The sequence below is a fragment of the Harpia harpyja genome, chromosome 24, assembly GCF_026419915.1.
Source record: "Harpia harpyja isolate bHarHar1 chromosome 24, bHarHar1 primary haplotype, whole genome shotgun sequence".
NCBI lineage: Eukaryota > Metazoa > Chordata > Aves > Accipitriformes > Accipitridae > Harpia > Harpia harpyja.
In genome coordinates, this window is record NC_068963.1 from 1,023,881 (window position 1) to 1,042,390 (window position 18,510).

The following is an 18,510-nucleotide window of genomic DNA, read 5'->3' on the forward strand; positions in this document are numbered from 1 at the left end:
TGGGAGCCCCAGGGCAGGCAACTGGGAATACTGGGAGCCCTAAGGAAGGGAACCGGGCATACTGGGCACACTGGGACTGGGAACTGAGCACACTGGGAGCCCCAGGGCAGGCAACTGGGAATACTGGGAGCCCTAAGGAAGGGAACCAGGCATACTGAGCACACTGGGACTGGGAACTGGGCATAGTGGGAGCCCTACAGCAGGCAACTGGGCACACTGGGAGCCCTAGGGAAGGGAACTGGGCATACTGGGCACACTGGGATTGGGAACTGGCCATACTGGGAACCATGACACCAGTAACTGGACACACCAACCTCCCTGGAGCAGGAATGGGGTGCACCAGCCAAACTGGGCCCAACTGGAAACACCCCCCCCATCCCAGTTTAACCAGTAAGACCACCCCCCCCCCCCCAGAAGTAATGGGGGGGGGGGGTCTCCACCGCTCGTTACCGTCGCCCTTTAATCACCCGCAAGAGCAGCTCGGGGGGGGGGGGGGGGGGGGGGGCAGAAAAAGGAGGGGGGGGGGCCCCCCCCGCCCCCGGGGGGGCAATAAATAGGGGGGGGCGGGGAAGGAAAAAGGGGGAGGGGGGGGTCAGGGTGGGGGGGGGTCAGGGTGGGGGTCAGGGTGGGGCTACTTGAGGCAACGCTCGAAGTAGGTGGCCCCCACGTAGCCCCCCCGCAGGGAACGCTGGACGTTCTGCTCGAAGAGACGCCGGTTGCTCTGCAGCACCTCCGCCGCCTCCTTGTTCAGGGGGTCCTCGGGGTTCGGCTCCTGGGGGGGGGAACGACACAGGACCCCCCCAGTTTATTATTTTTTTTGGGGGGGGGGTGCTATTAGCCTTTAAGTGTGTCCTCCCCCTCCAGCGTCGGAAATTTTCGGGCATTTTCAGGGGGGGAGATTAGGAGTGACCACACTGGGATGGGGATTTGGGGGCTTCCTGGGTGGTGCTGGGGGGCCTTAGTTTGGGGGGGGCCCCCCCCCAAACTTCCTGGGACTCCTTAGTGCCCCCCTACTTCTAAGTGCCCCCCCCTACTCCTAAGTGCCCCCCCAATATCCCTGGGACTCCTTAATGCCCCCCCTATACCTTCTGGGACTCCTTCTGCCCCCCCCCCCCCCCCCCGTACTCCTTAATGTCCCCCCCAGGACTCCTACCACCCCCCCCTACTCCTTAGTTCCCCCCCCCAAATACCCCTGGGACTCCTTAATGCCCCCCACAAGACTCCTTAATGCCCCCCAGGATTCCTACTGCCCCCCCCATACTTCTTAGTCCCCCCCCCAATAGCCCCCAGGACTCTTTAATGCCCCCCCATATCCCTTAATGCCCCCCCCAATACCCCCCAGGACTCCTTTCTGCCCCCCCCTACACCTTAACACCCCCCCAATACCCCCCTGGGGCTCTCTACCTGCCCCAGGGTCTCCCCAACAGCCCCCTGGTACCCCTTGGGGCTCCTTAATGCCCCCCCCGAGCACCCCAATACCCCCCCCAGCACAAATTAACCCCCCAACAACTGCCCCGATACCCCCCCAATACCTCCTGATGCCCCCCCCGGACCCCTAAGCCCCCCCCCATATCCCCTTTGACACCCCCAAATACCCCCCCAGGGCAGAAAACTGCCCCCTTATCCCACCCCCACTGGGGTATTAAAGGCGGGGGGGGGTCCCCATGGTGGCATTGGGGTTGGGGACAGTCTGGGATGACCTAGAACCACCCGGTGTCCCCATGAAGTGACCAAGTGTCCTCATGGGACAGGCCATGGGGGGGCCACCATGGGCCACCTCAGGGTGTGCCTGGACCACAGGGTGCCACCTCGGGGTGTCATCAGGTCACTGGGGGCCCCTTTAGGGGGATTAAGCATCACTGGGTGCCCCCAAAAGGTGTCCCAAGGCCACCAGGTGCACCCAGGAGGTGTCCCAAGGTCACCAGGTGCCACCTTGGGTTCTCCCAAGGCCACCAAGGGCACCTAGGACATGTCCCAAGGCCACCGGGTGCCTCCCTCAGGGTGTCCCAAGGCCACCGGGTGCACCCAGGAGGTGTCCCAAGGCCACCAGGTTCCTCCTCAGATTGTCCCAGGGCCACCAAAGGTGCCTTGGACGTGTCCCAAAGCCACCGGGTGCCTCCTCAGGGTGTCCCAGGGCCACCAAAGGTGCTTTGGACGTGTCCCAAGGCCACCGGGTGCCTCCTCAGGGTGTCCCAAGGCCACCGGGTGCACCCAGGACATGTCCCAAGGCCACCAGGTGCTTCCTCAGGTTGTCCCAAGGCCACTGGGTGCACCCGGGAGGTGTCCCAAGGCCACCAAGGGTGCCTAGGACGTGTCCCAAGGCCACCAGGTGCACCCAGGAGGTGTCCCAAGGCCACCAAGGGTGCCTAGGACGTGTCCCAAGGCCACCAAGGGTGCCTCCTCAGGGTCTCCCAAGGCCACCAAAGGTGCCTAGGACATGTCCCAAGGCCACCAAGGGCCCCCAGGATGTGTCCCAAGGCCACCGGCTGCCCCCCAAGGGCCACCCCAGAGCCACGATGGGTGCCCCCCACCCACAGGGGCTTGTACCCCAGCGGTACTCACCAGGAAGAGGTACTGCAGGCCGTAGATGATGGAGTTTATCGTCAGGACGGGCTTCCAGTCCTCTCTGGGGACAGAGCCGGGCGTCAGGGGGGACACTGGGGCCACCACAGCAGTGGCCGTGGCCACCCCAAGGTGACTGGGGCCACCCTGTGCCCACACTCAAGGTGCACAGGGCAACCGTTTGCCCCCTTGTCCCACCCTGCCGGGTATCCGGGGGCAGATGGGGACCTAGATCCAACTGTGGCCACCCCAGATACGGCAGTGGCCACCTTGGAGGGGGCAGTGGCCACCTCGGAGGGGGCAGTGGCCCACCTGAGGATGTTGAGGCAGACGTTGCCCTCCAGGTCGATGTTGGGGTGATAAACCATCGTCTCACACTTCACCTTCGGCGGGTCGTGGGGGTAGCCCTGGCCGACCTGGGAAGGGGTAGGGGGAGTGGGCACAGTGTCACGGCTCGGCCCCCGCCTTGTGGCCACCGGCCACGTCTTGGTGGCCACTAGCCCCCACCGCAATCCACAGTGTGGACACCTGGTTTCTAGTCATGTCTTGGTGGTCACTGTTTTCACGGTGGTAGCCACCAGCCTCTAGACCCTGCCCCCAACCCTCAGTGAGGACACGTGGCTGCTTGTCACGTCTCGGTGGCCACAGGTCACATCTTGGTGGCCACCAGTTTCTTCTCCCTACCTCAAATCACACAACAGATGCAGCCAACAGTCACATCTTAGTGGTCACCAACCCCTAGGTCCCATCATCAAGCCACAGAGACAGACACGCGGCCTGGTCATGTCTTGGTGGCCACCAAGTCCCCCCACCCCGCCTCCAATATACAGAGCGGACACATGGCCACTAGTCATATCTTGGTGGCCACCAGCCCCTACCCCAACCCACAGGGTGGACACTTGGCTACCGGTCACATCTTGGTGGCCACCAACCCCTGATCCCAATCCCAACCCATATGGTGGCCACAAGTCATAGCTGGTCATCTTCTAGTGGCCACAGGTCAGGTTTCAGCGGCCGCCTGCCTCCTGCTCCCACCCATAAGACAAGTTCATGACTGTGGGTCCCACCCTGGTGGCTGCATGTCCCACCTTGGTGGCCACCACCCCACTGCTGCCACCCCCAGCCCCGGGAGCAGCCACGTGGCCATCGGTCCCATCTTGGTGGCCCCAGGATGGGTGTCAGTGGCCACGGAATTCTCCCCCCCCCCCTCCAGGTGCAGGACTGACCTTAAAACTGAAGACGAATTTCCCTCCCTTGTAGAAGCCCTGTGGGAGAGACAGACGTCACCAGGGGTGGGGACACGGAAGGGACACAAGGGACATCGGGGGGACACCAAGGGACAAGTAGGGACAAAGAGGGGGACAGGGGAAAGATGGGGAAATGGGCAAGACCCGTAGGGAAAGAGGGGGGGCACAGGGGAACCCCAAAGGACACGAAGGTCTTCGGAGGGGACACGGGGGTGACAGGGGGGAATGGGAGGTCCCAGTGGGGACACGAGGACAGCGCAGGGATGGGTAGGGACCCCGAAATGACATGAGGGGACACGGGGAAGAGACAAGGAGCAGGTGGGGGATGCGGAGAGCCAGGAGGACACGCGGGGACAGGAGGGGACAAAAGGAAGGGGGGATTCCAGGGTGGGACATAGGACTCTGGGGGCAGGATTTGGGGAGTGGGGGGGACACCCAAGAGGGTGACAAGGGGACAGGGGGGTGACAGGGGGACCCCACCTCGTCGGGGCAGATGAGGAGGCGGAAGTGCAGCAGGTCGTCCTGGTCGGAGAAGTCGATCTCACACGTCTTGGGCAGGTTCAGCTCGTTGATGTCTGGGGGGGGACACACAGGTGACACCCGGGGACACAGAGGGGAGGTACAGGGGGACACGGACACGGGGCTGGGGCCAGCCCGAGCCCACCCTCCAGGCTGGGTCATCCAGGCCCAGTGTGGCCCTACTGGGGGCCAGTACATTCCTCCCCACCAGAGCCCTACTGGGACCAGTACGTTCCCCGCACTGGGGCCTTACTGGGACCAGTACATTCCCCCCCACCGGGGCCTTACTGGGACCAGTACATTCCCCCCCACCGGGGCCTTACTGGGACCAGTACATTCCCCCCCACCGGGGCCTTACTGGGACCAGTATGTAGCCCTACTAGGATCAGTACATTCCCCCTACCAGAGCCTTACTGGGACCAGTACATTCCCCCCACCGGGGCCTTACTGGGACCAGTACATTGCCCCCCACCGGGGCCTTACTGGGACCAGTACATTGCCCCCCACCGGGGCCTTACTAGGACCAGTACATGGCCCTACCGGGACCAGTATGTTCCTCCCATCGGAGCCTTACTGGAACCAGTACATGGCCCTGCTAGGACCAGTACATTCCCCCTTACTGGGGCCTTACTGGGACCAATATGTTCCCCCCACTGGAGCTTTACTCGGACCAGTACATGGCCCTACTAGGACCAGTACATTCCCCCCCACTGGGGCCTTACTGGGACCAGTACGTGGCCCTACTAGGACCAGTACACTCCCCCCCACTGGGGCCTTACTGGGACCAGTACATTCCCCCTTACTGGGGCCTTACTGGGACCAGTACATTCCCCCCCACCGGGGCCTTACTAGGAACATTACATAGCCCTACTGGGACCAGTACGTTCCACCCCACCAGAGCCGTACCGGGACCAGCACGTTCCCCCCACCAGGGCCTTAGTGGGACCAGTACGTGGCCCTACTAGGACCAGTACGTTCCCCCTTACTGGGGCCTTACTGGGACCAGTACGTGGCCCTACTAGGACCAGTAAATTCCCCCCCACCGGGGCCTTACTGGGACCAGTGCATTCCCCCTTACCAGGGCCTTACTAGGAACATTACATAGCCCTACTGGGACCAGTACGTTCCACCCCACCAGGGCCATACCGGGACCAGCACGTTCCCCCCACCGGGGCCTTAGTGGGACCAGTACGTGGCCCTACTAGGACCAGTACATTCCCCCTTACTGGGGCCTTACTAGGACCAGTACGTGACCCTACCAGGACCAACACGTTCCCCTTCACCTGGGCTCTACCAGGCCCAGTACACAGCCTTACCAGGACCAGTACGTTCCCCCCCACACCGGGGCCATACCGGGACCAGTACGTGCTCCCCGCTTAGGCCCCACCGGGCCCCGCTGCCCTCCCGTTGGGCCTCACTAGGCCCAGCCCCCCCCCCCCCAACGGCCGGTCCGGTCCCAACGGGTACCGGGGAAGGCTGGGGGGTGTTGGGGGGGGACCGGTCACCTTTCTGGATGCGGAGCTGGGCGGCCGAGGCCTTTTTGCTGGTGCCCTTGGTGCCGCCCGCCGATTCCTCCTCCTTCTTCTGTTGCTTCAGCGAGAAGAGCTTGATCATCCTGCCGGGCCGAACCGGGCCGGGGGCCGGCGGGGAGGGGGCCGGACCGGGCCCGGCGGCGGCGGGAGCCGGGCTGGGCCCCCCCCGGCGGGGAAAAGGGGGGGCGGACGGCGGGGGAGCCGGAGAACGACGGAGGTTCTGAGGAGACGGAGGATCGGCGACGACCGGCGCCGCTCGGCAACTTCCGGAAACGCTTCGGGACTCTCCGGAAGGAGCTTCGGGGCTCTCCGGAAGGGGGCGGGGGATTCGGAGACGCTTCGGGGTTTTCCGGAGAGGGCTCGGGCGGGAGCCGAACAGCGCTTCGGCTTTTTCCGGAAGGAGAACGACTCGTTCCGGGGGGAGGGGGGGGGTCGTCCGCCGCCGCTTCGGCTCTTTCCGGAGACGCTTCGGGTTCTTCCGGAAAGGGGGTGGGTTCGATTAGTCCCGCCCCGCCTCGGGTCTCTCCGGAAAGCGCCGAGTGCTGCTGAGCTCTTTCCCGAGCAGCGTCGGCTCTTTCCGGAAAAAAACCCGCCGGTTCGGGTTGTTCCGCAGAGGGGCCTCGGGTTTTCCCGGAAGGAGAGGGGGCTGGCCGCCTTCGGCTCCCCTGCGGAGGGCTTTCGGCTCCTTTCGGAATCAGTTCGGCTCTTTCCGGCACCGCCCTCTCCTCCCCTCCCCGCTCCCTTCGGGTCTCACCGGAAAGCGTCGGCTATTCCCGGAAGCCCCCCCACACACCCTCCTCCTCGAAACTCGGCTCTTTCCGGATTCCTCCCTACTTCCACCAACCAATCCCGACAAGGGGGAGGAGCCTGAGCCACCGGCCCAGCCCTGCGGTACGGGTGCCGGTGAGAGGGCCTTTACTGTCCCCCAGTGGGCGCCGCCATCTTTCTCGTGGGCGCCGCCATCTTTATCGGGGGCGTTGCTCCCTCATCAACCACGGGGTGGGGGCGGAAGGAGGGGCCCTACTGGGACCAGTTCCCCCCTCTCCCCCACCAGAATCTCCAGCGGGACCATACTGGGACTGGTCTCTCCCCTCGCAGGACCCAGTATGGCCAGCAACAACCCTCCCAGCAGCTCCCAGTCCAGCTTCAGCCCCTCTCCAGCCTCACAGGGGAAGGGGGGGGGCCATCAGGAGAAGGCAAAAACGGGGGGGCTGAGGGGCTGGATCCAGCCCCGAAACAAGGGAGGAGATCCAGGAGGCCAAGACGATGGCTTTATTTCTCTGCTAGATGGGGACACCCCCACGGGGGGGGGGACGGGGACAGCCGCTGTGGGTGGGGGGTGAGGTAGGGACAGGGACACCCCCCCGCCCCGTCCCTCCTCACGGTCTTTGGGGGCACCGGGGCAGGATCCAGCCCCGCTATCCTCCCCCCCCACCCACCCAGGGAGGGCATCAGGGCCCCAGAGGGCCGGCGGGGGGGGCTGGGGAGCCTTCGGCCTCATCCAGGGGGATGACGGGTTTGAGGAGGAGGGCGGAAGAGAACTTGCGGTCACCGAAGGCGGCGCTGAGCCGGGCCTCGAAGAACCGCTGCAAGCCCAGGATGGACTGAACGTCCGCCTTGTCCTGGGGAGACGAGGCGGTGGGGGGAAATAGGGATGAGGGGGGGGCTGGATACGCCCCCCCGGCCCCCCAGAAACCCACCCGGGGGGCACCCGGCACCTCGGTGAGGCGGCTGAATTGCCGGATCATCCTCCAGACGTCGTGGGCGAACTCCTCGGGGCAGCGGTAGTAGGGGGTGAGCTTCTGCTGCAGCTTGGCACGGATGAGGGTCAGGTCGATGGCGTCGTGGTGCTCCTGGGGAGAGGGGCGTGAGGGATCCCCCGGGGGGGTGCGAAGGATTCCTACCCCCCCTCCCCACCTTCCTTGGATCCCCTGCCCCTGCGCCACGGGACTCACCGGGGAGCTGGAGAGGCGGTGGAGGGGCCGGCAGGGCTCGTGGCAAAGCAGCTCTAGCAGCACGTACTCACATTTCTGCAGGGATGTAAAGAGATCCCTCGATCCCTTCATGCACCACCGGATCCCCTGATCTCCCCCCAAAACACACACGCACACACCCCCCATACATACCTGCTGGTCCTGGGGGCAGAGTTTGTGGGGCAGCCCCTCCTCGAAGCCGTCGGCGACGTCCTCGCTGGGGGGCGGCAGGTCCTGGCACAGCAAACACCTCCACTCGGGGCTGTGGGATCGAGCAAAGGGATCGGGTTGAGGGATCGGGTGTCTCCCTCTCAGCTTGTTCCCTGTGGTGTGGGCAGAGCCACCCCCCCCCCAGGACTGGGGCCCGGAGGTCCCCAGGTGTCTGGGATCAAGGAGATGGGCAGCCACGGGGATCAGGGACAGCGGATCCCACAAGATTTTGGATCAGCAGGGCAATTCCCACACGGATCAGGGCCAAGCAGCCAAGGATCATGGGGTGGGGTCCGCCATGGAGAGGGGGATACCAGCTCCCCAGGGATCAAAGAGGTCCCAACTGGTCCGAGATCAATGCTCAGAGGATTAGATCCCCAAGGGATCCAAGTTGCTGTGTAGGTCCCCAGGTGGACTGAGGACCTACTAGGGATCCAGGAGGGTCAGGGATGGAGGAGTAGAGCCCCATGGGGCTCGGACACCAGGGGTTCCCACAGGATTTGGGATCAACAGGTAGATCCTAATGCAGATGAGGGCCAGGAGATCCCAGAGGATCTGGGCTTGAGAGATGGATCCCTCCCTCTATGGATAGCTGAAAGCAGCCCCCCAGGGCTCTGTGGTCAACAGCCGGACCTCCACAAGGATCGAGACCAGATCTCCAGGGATCATGAGGTGGTCCCTGTGTGGATCTGAGAGAGCTGGCCTGGTCCACGGGGATAGAAGATCCCAGGGAAAAAAAAAAGAAAAAAAAGAAAAAACAACCAAACAGCAAATCCTGGGGATCCAGTAGCAACCAAGGACCAGAAAACCTGGGTGGCAGCAACTCCTTCAGAAGAGGGATCAGTGGATCCCAAAAGACATCAGCAGATCCCAAACGAGAGACGTGGACTAGGGTCAAGCAGCTCCCAAAGTTCCAGCAGTAGCCAAGGACCTCTGGGTTGGGGAAGAACTGGATCTGAAGTGGGAGAGCAGGTGGATCCCAGAGGCCAGTGATCACTCAAGGAATCTAATGGCACCAGAGGATCCCCCGCCAAGGAATCAGGAGGGGTGGCAGCAATTCCACCCCTGTCCTGGGACAAGGAAGCAGTAGATTCAATGGGAGACGAGTAGATCCTGCGAGAGATCAGCCGACCCCAAAGATCTGGTGGCTCTGGGTGATCCCTGAAGATCTGGGGAGCAGCGGATCCCCAAAATCCTCCCCATGCCCACGATGCCAAGGGGCAGTAACCCCCAGCAAGGGGGATCCCGGGGGACAGCAGCAGATCCTGGGGGATCAAGCAGTGCCAGCGGATCCCCAAGGGGACAGGGGGAGCAGCGACCCTCGGGGACAAGAGATCAGTGGATCCCAGGGACGTAGGGGGACCCGGGGAGGTGACATGGGGCAGCAGATCCCAGGCTGCCCAGTGGATCCCAGGGACCAGGCGTACCTGGGGACCTCCTGGAGGGCAGGGAGGTGACAATCGAGGTGGTAGCAGCGCTCGCAGAGGTCACACATCACCACGGCACCGGCCTGGCAGCAGACACGGCAACAGGAGACCCCGGGGATAGGGGGGGCTGCCGGGGGGGCTGATCCCAGCCCCAACGAGGCTCCGGGGGGTCCCAGCACCCCAGGGTGCTCGGGAAGCAGCCCCACCGGCTTGGTGTCCTGGGTATCCCCGATGGCTGCCTCCTGCTGCTCCACCTGCAAGGGGAGAGAAAGGGGTGAGACAGACAGACGGGGAGAGCAGTGGGGACAGACAGAGGGACACCCACCTTGACAGTGAAGGGGACGGGGAGCCGCGGCTGCGCCCCCCGCTCGATGACGATGAGGCTGAAATCCTCGGCCGAAGTGCCGGGGAAGACGCGGAAGACGGGGGGCTGCGCCGCCCCCGACAGATCCAGGTCCAGCCGCTCCAGGCTGACCCGCGGCACCTTGCGGAGGAGGGTGCTCACCGGGCCCCCGGGGGGGCGGCTCCTGGGGGGCATGGGGGGGTGTCAGGATTCTGGGGAGCCCCCTCAACTCTCCTGGGTAGATTTCCTTGGGGTTTGGGGTGCTGGCAGTCCCTGGTCCCTTCAGGAGGGGGGTGCCAACAGGGAGGGCCCCCAGTGACCCCACACTACAAAGGGAACAAGGGATGGGGGGAGCCTGGCCAGCCCCTGGCACAGGGGGACAAGATGGGGGGGACCCCAGGAACAGAGTGACAAGGCTTAGAGGAGCATTGGGTACAGGGTGACAAGGGACAGGGGGGTCCTGGCCACCCCCTGGCACACAGGGACCCAGCCATTCCCTGGTACAGGGGACAAGAAGGGGGGGACGGACCCCAGAAACAGAATGACAGGGGACAAGGACATCCCAGACAAGGGACCCTCAGGAAAGGGGGGCGACAAGGGATGGGGGGGGGGCTCACAGTTGTCCCTGGACAGAGGTGACAAGGGTCAGGGGAGCATGGGGTACAGGGTGACAAGGGAGTCCTGGTCACCTGCGGGTACCGGAGGATAAGGGTAAGGGCTGTCCTGGTTGTCCCCAGGCACAAGGGACAGGGTTACCCCAGGCCCGGGGCTCCATCTTCCACCCCCTCAACTCGCCGTCAGAATGGAGGTGCCTTAACTCCCCCCTCACCCCCACCACCGAGCCCTCATCATTACCGCTTAATGACCAGCTTCTTAACGAACTTCTCCTCCTCCCCAGGAGGATTAACATGTGCTCTCCTGTATAATGAGGTCGTCAGAACACCTTGGGGGGCCCCAGGCAGCCTCCCAAGCCCCAAAATTGGGTTCCTCCCAGCTGGGAGACCTCCTGGGATGGAGCCCCACTACCCAGGGACAACGGACAGGGACACGGTGGCCCTGTCCCCTGTCCTCCATGCCTGGGTATGGAGTGACAGGAGACATGGGGGATTGCGGCCACCTCTGGGTATGAAGTGACAAGGGTGGGGGGAACCCCAAGTACGGGGTGAGAGGGTGTCCCTGCCACCCCCTGCACATGGGGTGACAAGGGACAGGGTCCCTGGTGTGGGGTGACAAGGAAAGGAAGTCCCAGGTAGGGGGTGACAACGGACACTGCTGTCCAAGTCACCCCTGGGGACAGTGTGACAGGGGTCCCGGGTATGGGGGTGACACAGGACAGCTACATGGGGGGGGTCCAAAGCCACCCCCCAAGGCACAGGGTGACAAGGACCAGCAGATCCCTAGCGACAAAGGGTTCCCCCCACGCTCACCTCTTCGCTCCTGTGACAGCAGCTTCAGGGGGGCCGTTGGCTGCTGAGAAAAACCCACATCAGGGGCCTTCCTCCCCGCTTCCTCCTCCTCCTCCTCTTCCTCCCTCCCCACCAGGGCCCCCCCGCCCCGTGTCACCCCCCACTCACCAAGCTCTGTGACTGCAGCCACGTCCTCGGGGCTCTCGGCCGTCTGCGGGTAAAGGTGCGGGGGGGACAGTTCGGGGCAGCCCAGCCCCTCTGTCCCCAGGGGAAACTGAGGCAGGGTGGGCATCCCCAGCCCCAACCCACCGCTCTGTGGGACGCCGGGGGTCCCCTGCCCCTCCTCAGCTCCGATTTGGGGTCCCGTGGGGGGCTGCAGGAGGGGACTGGGAGCGTATTGCCCTTTGCTCACCACTGTGGCTTGCAGGGGCCCCTGGAGAAGAGAGATGGGGGGGGTGTCCATTACTAGGGGGGCACCCATGGGTGCGGGACCCCTCAAAAAACCGCACCCCTCTGCCCCCCTGGAGGTACCTGCAAGGCACCTGCAGCAGGGCTGGGGCCACGGGGGCTGGCAGCCGGTAGCTGGGGGCTGAGGGATGGCGGGGGGAGGCTCCGCTCTGAGATGATGGTGCCTGCGAGGGAGGCGAGGCGTGTCGGAGGGGGGCCCTGGTGTCCCCAGGGGTGTCCCCTCCCCGAGGCCTCACCAAAGCTCTCAGCGCTCTTGGTCCAGGCGTTAAGGTCCCACTGGAACTTCATGTCACCCTGCGGCTCCACGGGGTCCACGATCATCTTGAGGGCACGGTGGAGCTGGAAGCAGATCTGGGAAGGGGATTGCAGGGGGGTGCTTGTCACAGCGCAGGGACCTTGGGGTGGATGCGTGTGACAGCATCCCAGAGGTGGGTGTCACAACGTGGGGAGCCCAAGGGGATACGTGGCAGCATCCCAGAGACACCCGTCATATCGTGGGGACCCTGACGGGATGCGTGACAGCACCCCGGGGACACTTGTCACGTCACAGGGACCCCGAGAGGACACGGGGCAGTGCCCCAGGGACAGCTATCACAATGCAGGGACTCCAAGGGGACACGTGGCAGCACCCCAGAGACACCCATCATATCACAGGGACCCCAAGAAGACACATGGCAGTGCCCCATGGACAGCTCTCACAGCTCAGGGACCCCAAGGAGACACATAGCAGCACCCTGGGGACACTTGTCACATCACAGGGACCCCGAGGGGACATGTGGCAGTGCCCCAGGGGCAGCTGTCACATCGAGGGGTCCCCAAGGAGACACGTTTCAGCACCACAGGGGCATTCACCACACCATACGGACCCTGAGGAGACATGTGGCAGCACCCTGAGGGCACCCGTCACATCATGGTGACCTTGAGGGGACAGAGGACAGCACCCTGGTGCACCCACTGTGTCCCAGGGACCCTGAGGGGACACGTGGCAGCACCCTGGGGGAGCCACCATGCTACAGGGACCCCAAGGGGACCTGCTGCAGCACCCATAACACCATGGGGACTGCAATGGGACCTACTGCAGGACCCCAAGGGAACCTGATGTGGCACCCTGGTGGCACCCGTCACATCACAGGGACTCTGAGGGGACCTGCTGTGGATAACCCCCTGGCTGGCGGGCTGCCATTACAGCATGGGAACCCCGAGAGGACCCAGCATATCCTAGGGACCCCACTAAAGCACCCTGGGGACAATGACGGGGAGGCAGCAGGGGACATGGGGCACCCTGGGGAAGCTGAGGGGGAGTTGGGGGCAAACCACCCCTCAGGAGACTGTCTTCTGACCCCACTTCACCTGACGTCCCCCCAAAACAGGGAACCTAGAGGAAGCCAGACCCCAGGCCAAGACACAGCACAGCCTGGGGCTTGGCTTCGCTCTCCAGCACCCGCTTCCCCACCAGTCCCAGACAGCAGAGTCACAGTGACAGGGGAACCAATGGCCCCAAACTATCCGTCCCAGAGGGTTCCCTGCCCAAGGTGATGGGTTTAGGGGGGGTCTGAGAGGGGAGTTGGGCCCCTTGGCAGCTCACCAGCTTCTTGGAGAGCAGCAGAGCGGTGCTGTTGTCGCTCTCTAGGGCCCAGGATGCGAAGCGGAGGATGTGTTCCTGGTGCCGCTGCAGCTTGGTCATGGCCCAGTGCTGCCGCTCCAGCTTCTCCTGCTGCCCCTCCGTCACCCTCTGCGAGGAGAGGGACAACGCCACCTCAGGGCAGAGGGACGGTGACAGGGAAAACGCTGGCTGGCACCGCATCACCACCCGGCTCACCTGGGCATCGCTCACCAGCACCTTGCCACGCTTGTTGAGCTCCTTCATGATCTGGAGGATGGCCATCTTCACATCCACCTGCACCCGCTTCTGTACGTCCGTCACCTGACGAATGCTGCCGGCAGAGAAGGGAAGGGGTGAGGGGGGGTAAATGCCCCTGTCAGGGGCAGATAATTCCCCCCGGGGGGGGGGCAGATGGGGCACGTACAAGTTGCGCACTTCCTTGGTGGAGCGCTGCAGGTTGGCGTGTTTGTCGCCCAGGCGCTTCACCAGCGTCGCCAGCATCTTGCGCTGGTTCCTCACCGCATCCTCCAGAAACTGGTACCTGTGTGGGCAGGGGGGATAGGGGGTTGCAGTGGGGCTGGGGGGGGTGCGAGCCCCAAAACACCCCAACGGGTGCAGCCCCCTACACCAGCGACCCATGGCGGGGGGCCCAAAATAGCCCCCCCAACTCCTGGAGCCACTGGAGAAAGGAACCAACTTGAATAGGTTAACCTGCTCAATACTTATCTAACTTCCTCATTAGCTCGTTAGCCATTAATAATCAAATTAATTTGGGTCAAGTTGCTGGCTGAGCTAACAAACTCAGCCGCCACAAAACTTTAATTTCAGTAGTTACTTACACTAACCGAATTAGATCTTATGCATCAAAAATGCCTTTAATATAACTAATCAATCAGGTAAGTAATCTAACTAGATACCTACTCAGATAATCAGATAATGAATCAAATTAATTATCGATTCAACTAGGAAATTTAACCAGTCTGACAGCAAAACCAGGCTATTTAAAAAAAAACCACAACAATTAAAAACCAATTAAAAAAAATCAAGCTAATTGAAATAACTGAGAATGTAATTAAATTGACTTTTCATGACTAGCAAATTACATATTTCCAATTCCTTAAAAACTAAAAGTAATTTAAGCTCTTCAAACCAACCAGTCCGCTAATTAAAAAAGGAAATAATCACATAATATGCCTATTTGGTTAAAAATAAAAATTAACCAAAATTAACGCCCTACTTGGTCAATCCCTTCAGTAGTTGGCCAACTAATAACTAATAAGCTTCATTTTTAAAATCAATAACTAATTGACAAAAATAATTAGCCTGCGGGCTAATTTCAGTTCTTTTTCAGTAACTTATTAATCAGTTTAATTAGTTATGTACCTTCTTAGATATTCACTAAAAGCACATTTAAGATACCGCAGGGCCTCACTGATGAGGTGCCCAGACGACCTTTTCAGTCGATAAATAAATTTGTTTATCTAACTTGCCCCAAACCACCATTTTTAAGGGCTACCGAGCAAGATAACCAATTCAAGCGATAATTAGCCATAAAAAAAATCAATTTTTATTAACGTAGTTACTGCCGATGCTCACTCACTTGTGGTCCTTGTGGGTGTTGAGCTGGCAGTCACGGCAGGTGAGCGTGTCGCACGTGTCACAGAAGAGCACCAGCGGCTCGTGCTTGTGCACGGAGCAGTACACGGCGCGCTCCCCCTCCTTCGCCTTGCCGCTGCCTGCGGGAAACGCAGCGCGAGATCACCGTGATGTCATCATGACGGCACCGGCACCCAGCGGGACCCGCTGGCAGAGTAGGTGTCCCTGTGTGACAGGCACGGCCACCGCAGCAGCACCTCCAGACGCGCCCAGGGACGCGCCGGCCACAAGGTCATTGCGTCGGAAAGGGTGGTGACAGCGCAGTGACAAGGACGGTGACAAGGACAGACCTGTGGCCCGGACCGTGTGGTCCTTGGTGTACTTGACCCGCTGGTGGGCCTCCACGCAGGTCTCGCAGAGCGGCTCCGAGCACTCCACGCAGTAGCTGGTGGCCGGCGCGTTGTCCTCGCAGCTCGTGCAGCACTGGGGGACAAGAGACACGGCGTGGGGACACCGGACTCACCCAGCCACCAGGAGCTCACTTCACCCTAATTAATCGTTAATTAAGCATTAACGATGTGTTTGGTACCTGACTCGACCCCTGGCTGGTGGCAGCTGCCTCGGCCCCTCTGTCCCTCAGAAAGTAGTTCTCCACGACATCCTTCAGGTGACATTGGTGTTTGCAGATGGGGCAGTCGATCACTGCAGGGAGGGGAGCGGTGGAGGGTGTCAGGGGGGGCCCAGGGTCACCCCAAACCCCGGTCACTACCATTTGTCACTAGAGTCCCCTCATGGACCCGCACGGTGCCTTGTGCCTGGCAAAAACAGGGTAGCTCGTTAGCAGGGTGGGCTACTAAAGCGCTCCAGAGGAGAAGGAAGAAACCAGAAGATCCTGGGTCCTGACAGTGATGTGCAGATCTTGGAGACCTCCAAAACTGGAGCACCACCATGGCCCTGGGGCTGTCCCCGATGTCATCACAGAGAGGACAGCACCTCGGGGGGGGGTCCCTGCTCTTGAAGCAGGTCCAGCATCAACCCAGGTCACTGATGGCTTTTTCCAGGCAAAACACCAGTTAAGGAAATTTCTCCCAATATCCACCGCGAACCTCCACAGCCACTGTCTCTTGCTCAGCTCCGTCATCCACCTTCACAACAGCCGCTGATTTAGCCTTCCTCCTCCTCCTCACCACGGGAGGCGGCACAGCGACGGTTGAGATGCCATCTCCCGCAGGCGGTGACGAGAGGATGTGGCGCTTTTCATCTCCCCAGAAGCCTCCCCGCAGAGGTGGAGGGGTGCGGAGAGGGCGACGAGGAGCCGCGGCACAGACAACCGCCGGCAACAGGGTCAGAGTGCGTCCCCCGGGATGGGACAACCCCGTGGCAGGAAGGACCCAGATGTCCAGGTGGGGTCAGAGCAGCCGTGGGGCAGTTGGGGGCTGCCCAGTATGACAAACTGGAGGAGGGGAGGAGGCCACCGAGCACAGGAGACTTGGGGAGACCCCATGGACTACTCCACATCCAGCTAAAGCCCCACACGTGATAACCCATTTAAGGAGCCCCTGGAGAAGCCAAGGGTGTCGACAGCACCCCAGCTTCTTCACCCACAGGTCCGCTCGCACCCCTCAGCACGGCTCCCATCCCACACCACCCTCAAAACGCCCTCACAGGCGCCCAAGCCCACCCTGATCCCTCTTCACACCCTCACAGGGCCGTCTGTGCCGCCCTACCTGTCCGTACACCCTCCCCAACCTTGCACACACACACACAAGCGCACACACGCTTCCCCTTCCCCTCTCTTCGCACGGCTCCCGGTCCCGTTGCCGCAGTTGACCGCCCTCCCACCCCTCTACAGCCTTGCACGACCCTCCCGACCACGGCTGTGCACGGTCCCCGCTTTAGCTGGGCCTCACACGCTCCTTTCTCCCCCCCCCCCGCCTCCCCGACCCCATAGGGCTCCTTCCCCCCCCCGCTATTGCGGGGCTCCCTCGCCCCCGGTTAACACACCTCCCTCCCCCCCGTTAAGGTGCCCCAGCCCCCTCTTCACCTCACCTAGCCCATCGGGGGGTGGGGGGGCGGCAGCGGGGCCCGGCGCGGCCCTCAGGCACTCCCGGCAAACGGAGTGGAGGCAGGGCAGCAGCCGCGGTTCTCTCTCGGCCCTCAGCCGCTCCCGGCAGACACCGCAACGCTCCAGTAAATCTAACGAGTCCGGTCGTTTCCCGACGGCGCCGTCCACCGACTCCACCGCCAGGCCCGACATGGCGGCCGCTGCCCCCTTCAGCCCCCTCACCGGGCGGCTGGCGAGCCCCCGCCGGCTGCGCGCGCAGGATCCACCTCCTCATCCGGGAGCGGCCAATCAGCGCCCCCTGTGGGCCGAGGGGGGCGGGACCGAGCTGGGATTGACAGGGCGGAAAGGCAATGGGAGGCGAAGGCGGGACGGCAGCGAGAGAGGGGCGGGAAGGAGCCGCCGGCACGTGAGCGGCGCGGGGGCCGAGTTAAAGGCGAACGGGCCAATCAGCTCACCCAGTGGGTGGAGGCTACAGCTCTTTAAGCCAATAGACACCTGGATAGCGCGGACTGACAGCACATGGATCCAATCCGCTTCTTTCAAGCGCTCCGCCCCCCCAGGCTGGGAGGGCGCATGTTGTCTTGGAGCGAAGAGGGCGGGCAGGCGCTGGACCAACCAGCGGTCGAATCACCTCAGGGACGGCTGTGCCTTTTACAGAAGGACGTTGCGCTCAGCCAATCGGCATCCGCAGTCCGTGGGGAGGTGGGGGCAGAAGCTCTGATCGACAGCTCAGCGAACCAATCACCTCTGCAAGTACCTCAGCATCTCCCTCCCCCCAGAGGCGGTCCGGAGTCACTACGGTTCGGCAGCGGTGGGCCGGAGCTCCCTCCCTCCCCCGGGACTAAGGGGTCTCGGGGCAAGAGTGGGAAGGGGAAAGGACGCAGACCGGGTATCGATGGCCGTGCAGGGGTGGGCCTGGATGTGGGTCCGGAGCAGGACGTGGGTCTGGCCTTAGGCTGGGCCTGGGTGTAGGCCTGGGGCAAGGCTCGGGCTTCCGCTTAGGCCAAGTCCCAACCCTGAGCATGGTTGTGCCGGGGCTTGGCCGTCAGCCTGGGGCTGGGGCCTGAGCTCAGCCCTGGCTCTGGGCAAGGAGCTGCTTCAAGGGCTTGGCTTTGGGCCTGGGTTGAGGCCCAGGGTTAGGGCTGGTTGTGGATAAGGGCCTAAGGCCAGAATCTGGCTCTAGGTTGTGATGCATGAGCCAGGCCTGGGCCCAAGTCCCTGGCGTCACCTCGAAATCACCGCCCTCCCTCAGAGCTAGACCTCAACCATGCCAGGACTAGCCCAGACAGCCCCGATTTGGCTCCCTCAGCCCTCCATCCTGCCCCAGCGACTCCATCCAACACCCCCTGTGCTACCCACAAGCCTCCTGCGCTTTCCTCGCCCCACCCATCTCATTCAGCCCCATCTTTTTGCTTCTCAGTCAGTTTAATGCCCGATTTCACCCCCAGAGGAGAAGCCTGAGAGTCTCCAAAGGGGCTTTAAGGTCCCCAGAGCCATGTGCAAGTGAGTAAAAACGCCTTGAAAATACTTAATCTTGCCACTGGAGAGGTTGATTTAAA

General features: G+C 62.5%; 2 protein-coding genes across 5 annotated transcripts; both read right to left on the reverse strand.

Annotated features, from left to right (window-relative positions):
- Positions 1-563: 563 nt before the first annotated feature.
- On the reverse strand, positions 564-6,261 carry UBE2M (ubiquitin conjugating enzyme E2 M). Its single transcript, XM_052774875.1, has 6 exons — positions 5,834-6,261; positions 4,290-4,384; positions 3,789-3,827; positions 2,875-2,978; positions 2,563-2,626; positions 564-772 (listed from the first exon to the last, which is right to left on the reverse strand). The coding sequence occupies exons 1-6, from the start codon at positions 5,940-5,942 to the stop codon at positions 632-634; spliced, it is 552 nt and encodes a 183-aa protein (XP_052630835.1). The 5' UTR covers positions 5,943-6,261; the 3' UTR covers positions 564-631.
- An 856-nt stretch (positions 6,262-7,117) lies between these two features.
- On the reverse strand, positions 7,118-17,203 carry TRIM28 (tripartite motif containing 28). Of its 4 annotated transcripts, none has more exons than XM_052774844.1 (18): positions 16,936-17,203; positions 15,476-15,588; positions 15,237-15,369; positions 14,891-15,026; positions 13,715-13,831; positions 13,507-13,621; positions 13,273-13,419; positions 11,924-12,038; positions 11,751-11,851; positions 11,388-11,652; positions 11,241-11,280; positions 10,669-10,731; positions 9,796-9,997; positions 9,471-9,724; positions 7,987-8,095; positions 7,816-7,890; positions 7,579-7,713; positions 7,118-7,482 (listed from the first exon to the last, which is right to left on the reverse strand). In XM_052774844.1, the coding sequence occupies exons 1-18, from the start codon at positions 17,141-17,143 to the stop codon at positions 7,312-7,314; spliced, it is 2,499 nt and encodes an 832-aa protein (XP_052630804.1). In that variant the 5' UTR covers positions 17,144-17,203; the 3' UTR covers positions 7,118-7,311. The 4 variants fall into 4 exon arrangements, with proteins under 4 accessions (XP_052630804.1, XP_052630803.1, XP_052630806.1 ...); XM_052774843.1 differs by having other exon boundaries at positions 11,241-11,283; XM_052774846.1 differs by lacking the exon at positions 10,669-10,731.
- Between the last annotated feature and the right edge of the window lie 1,307 nt (positions 17,204-18,510).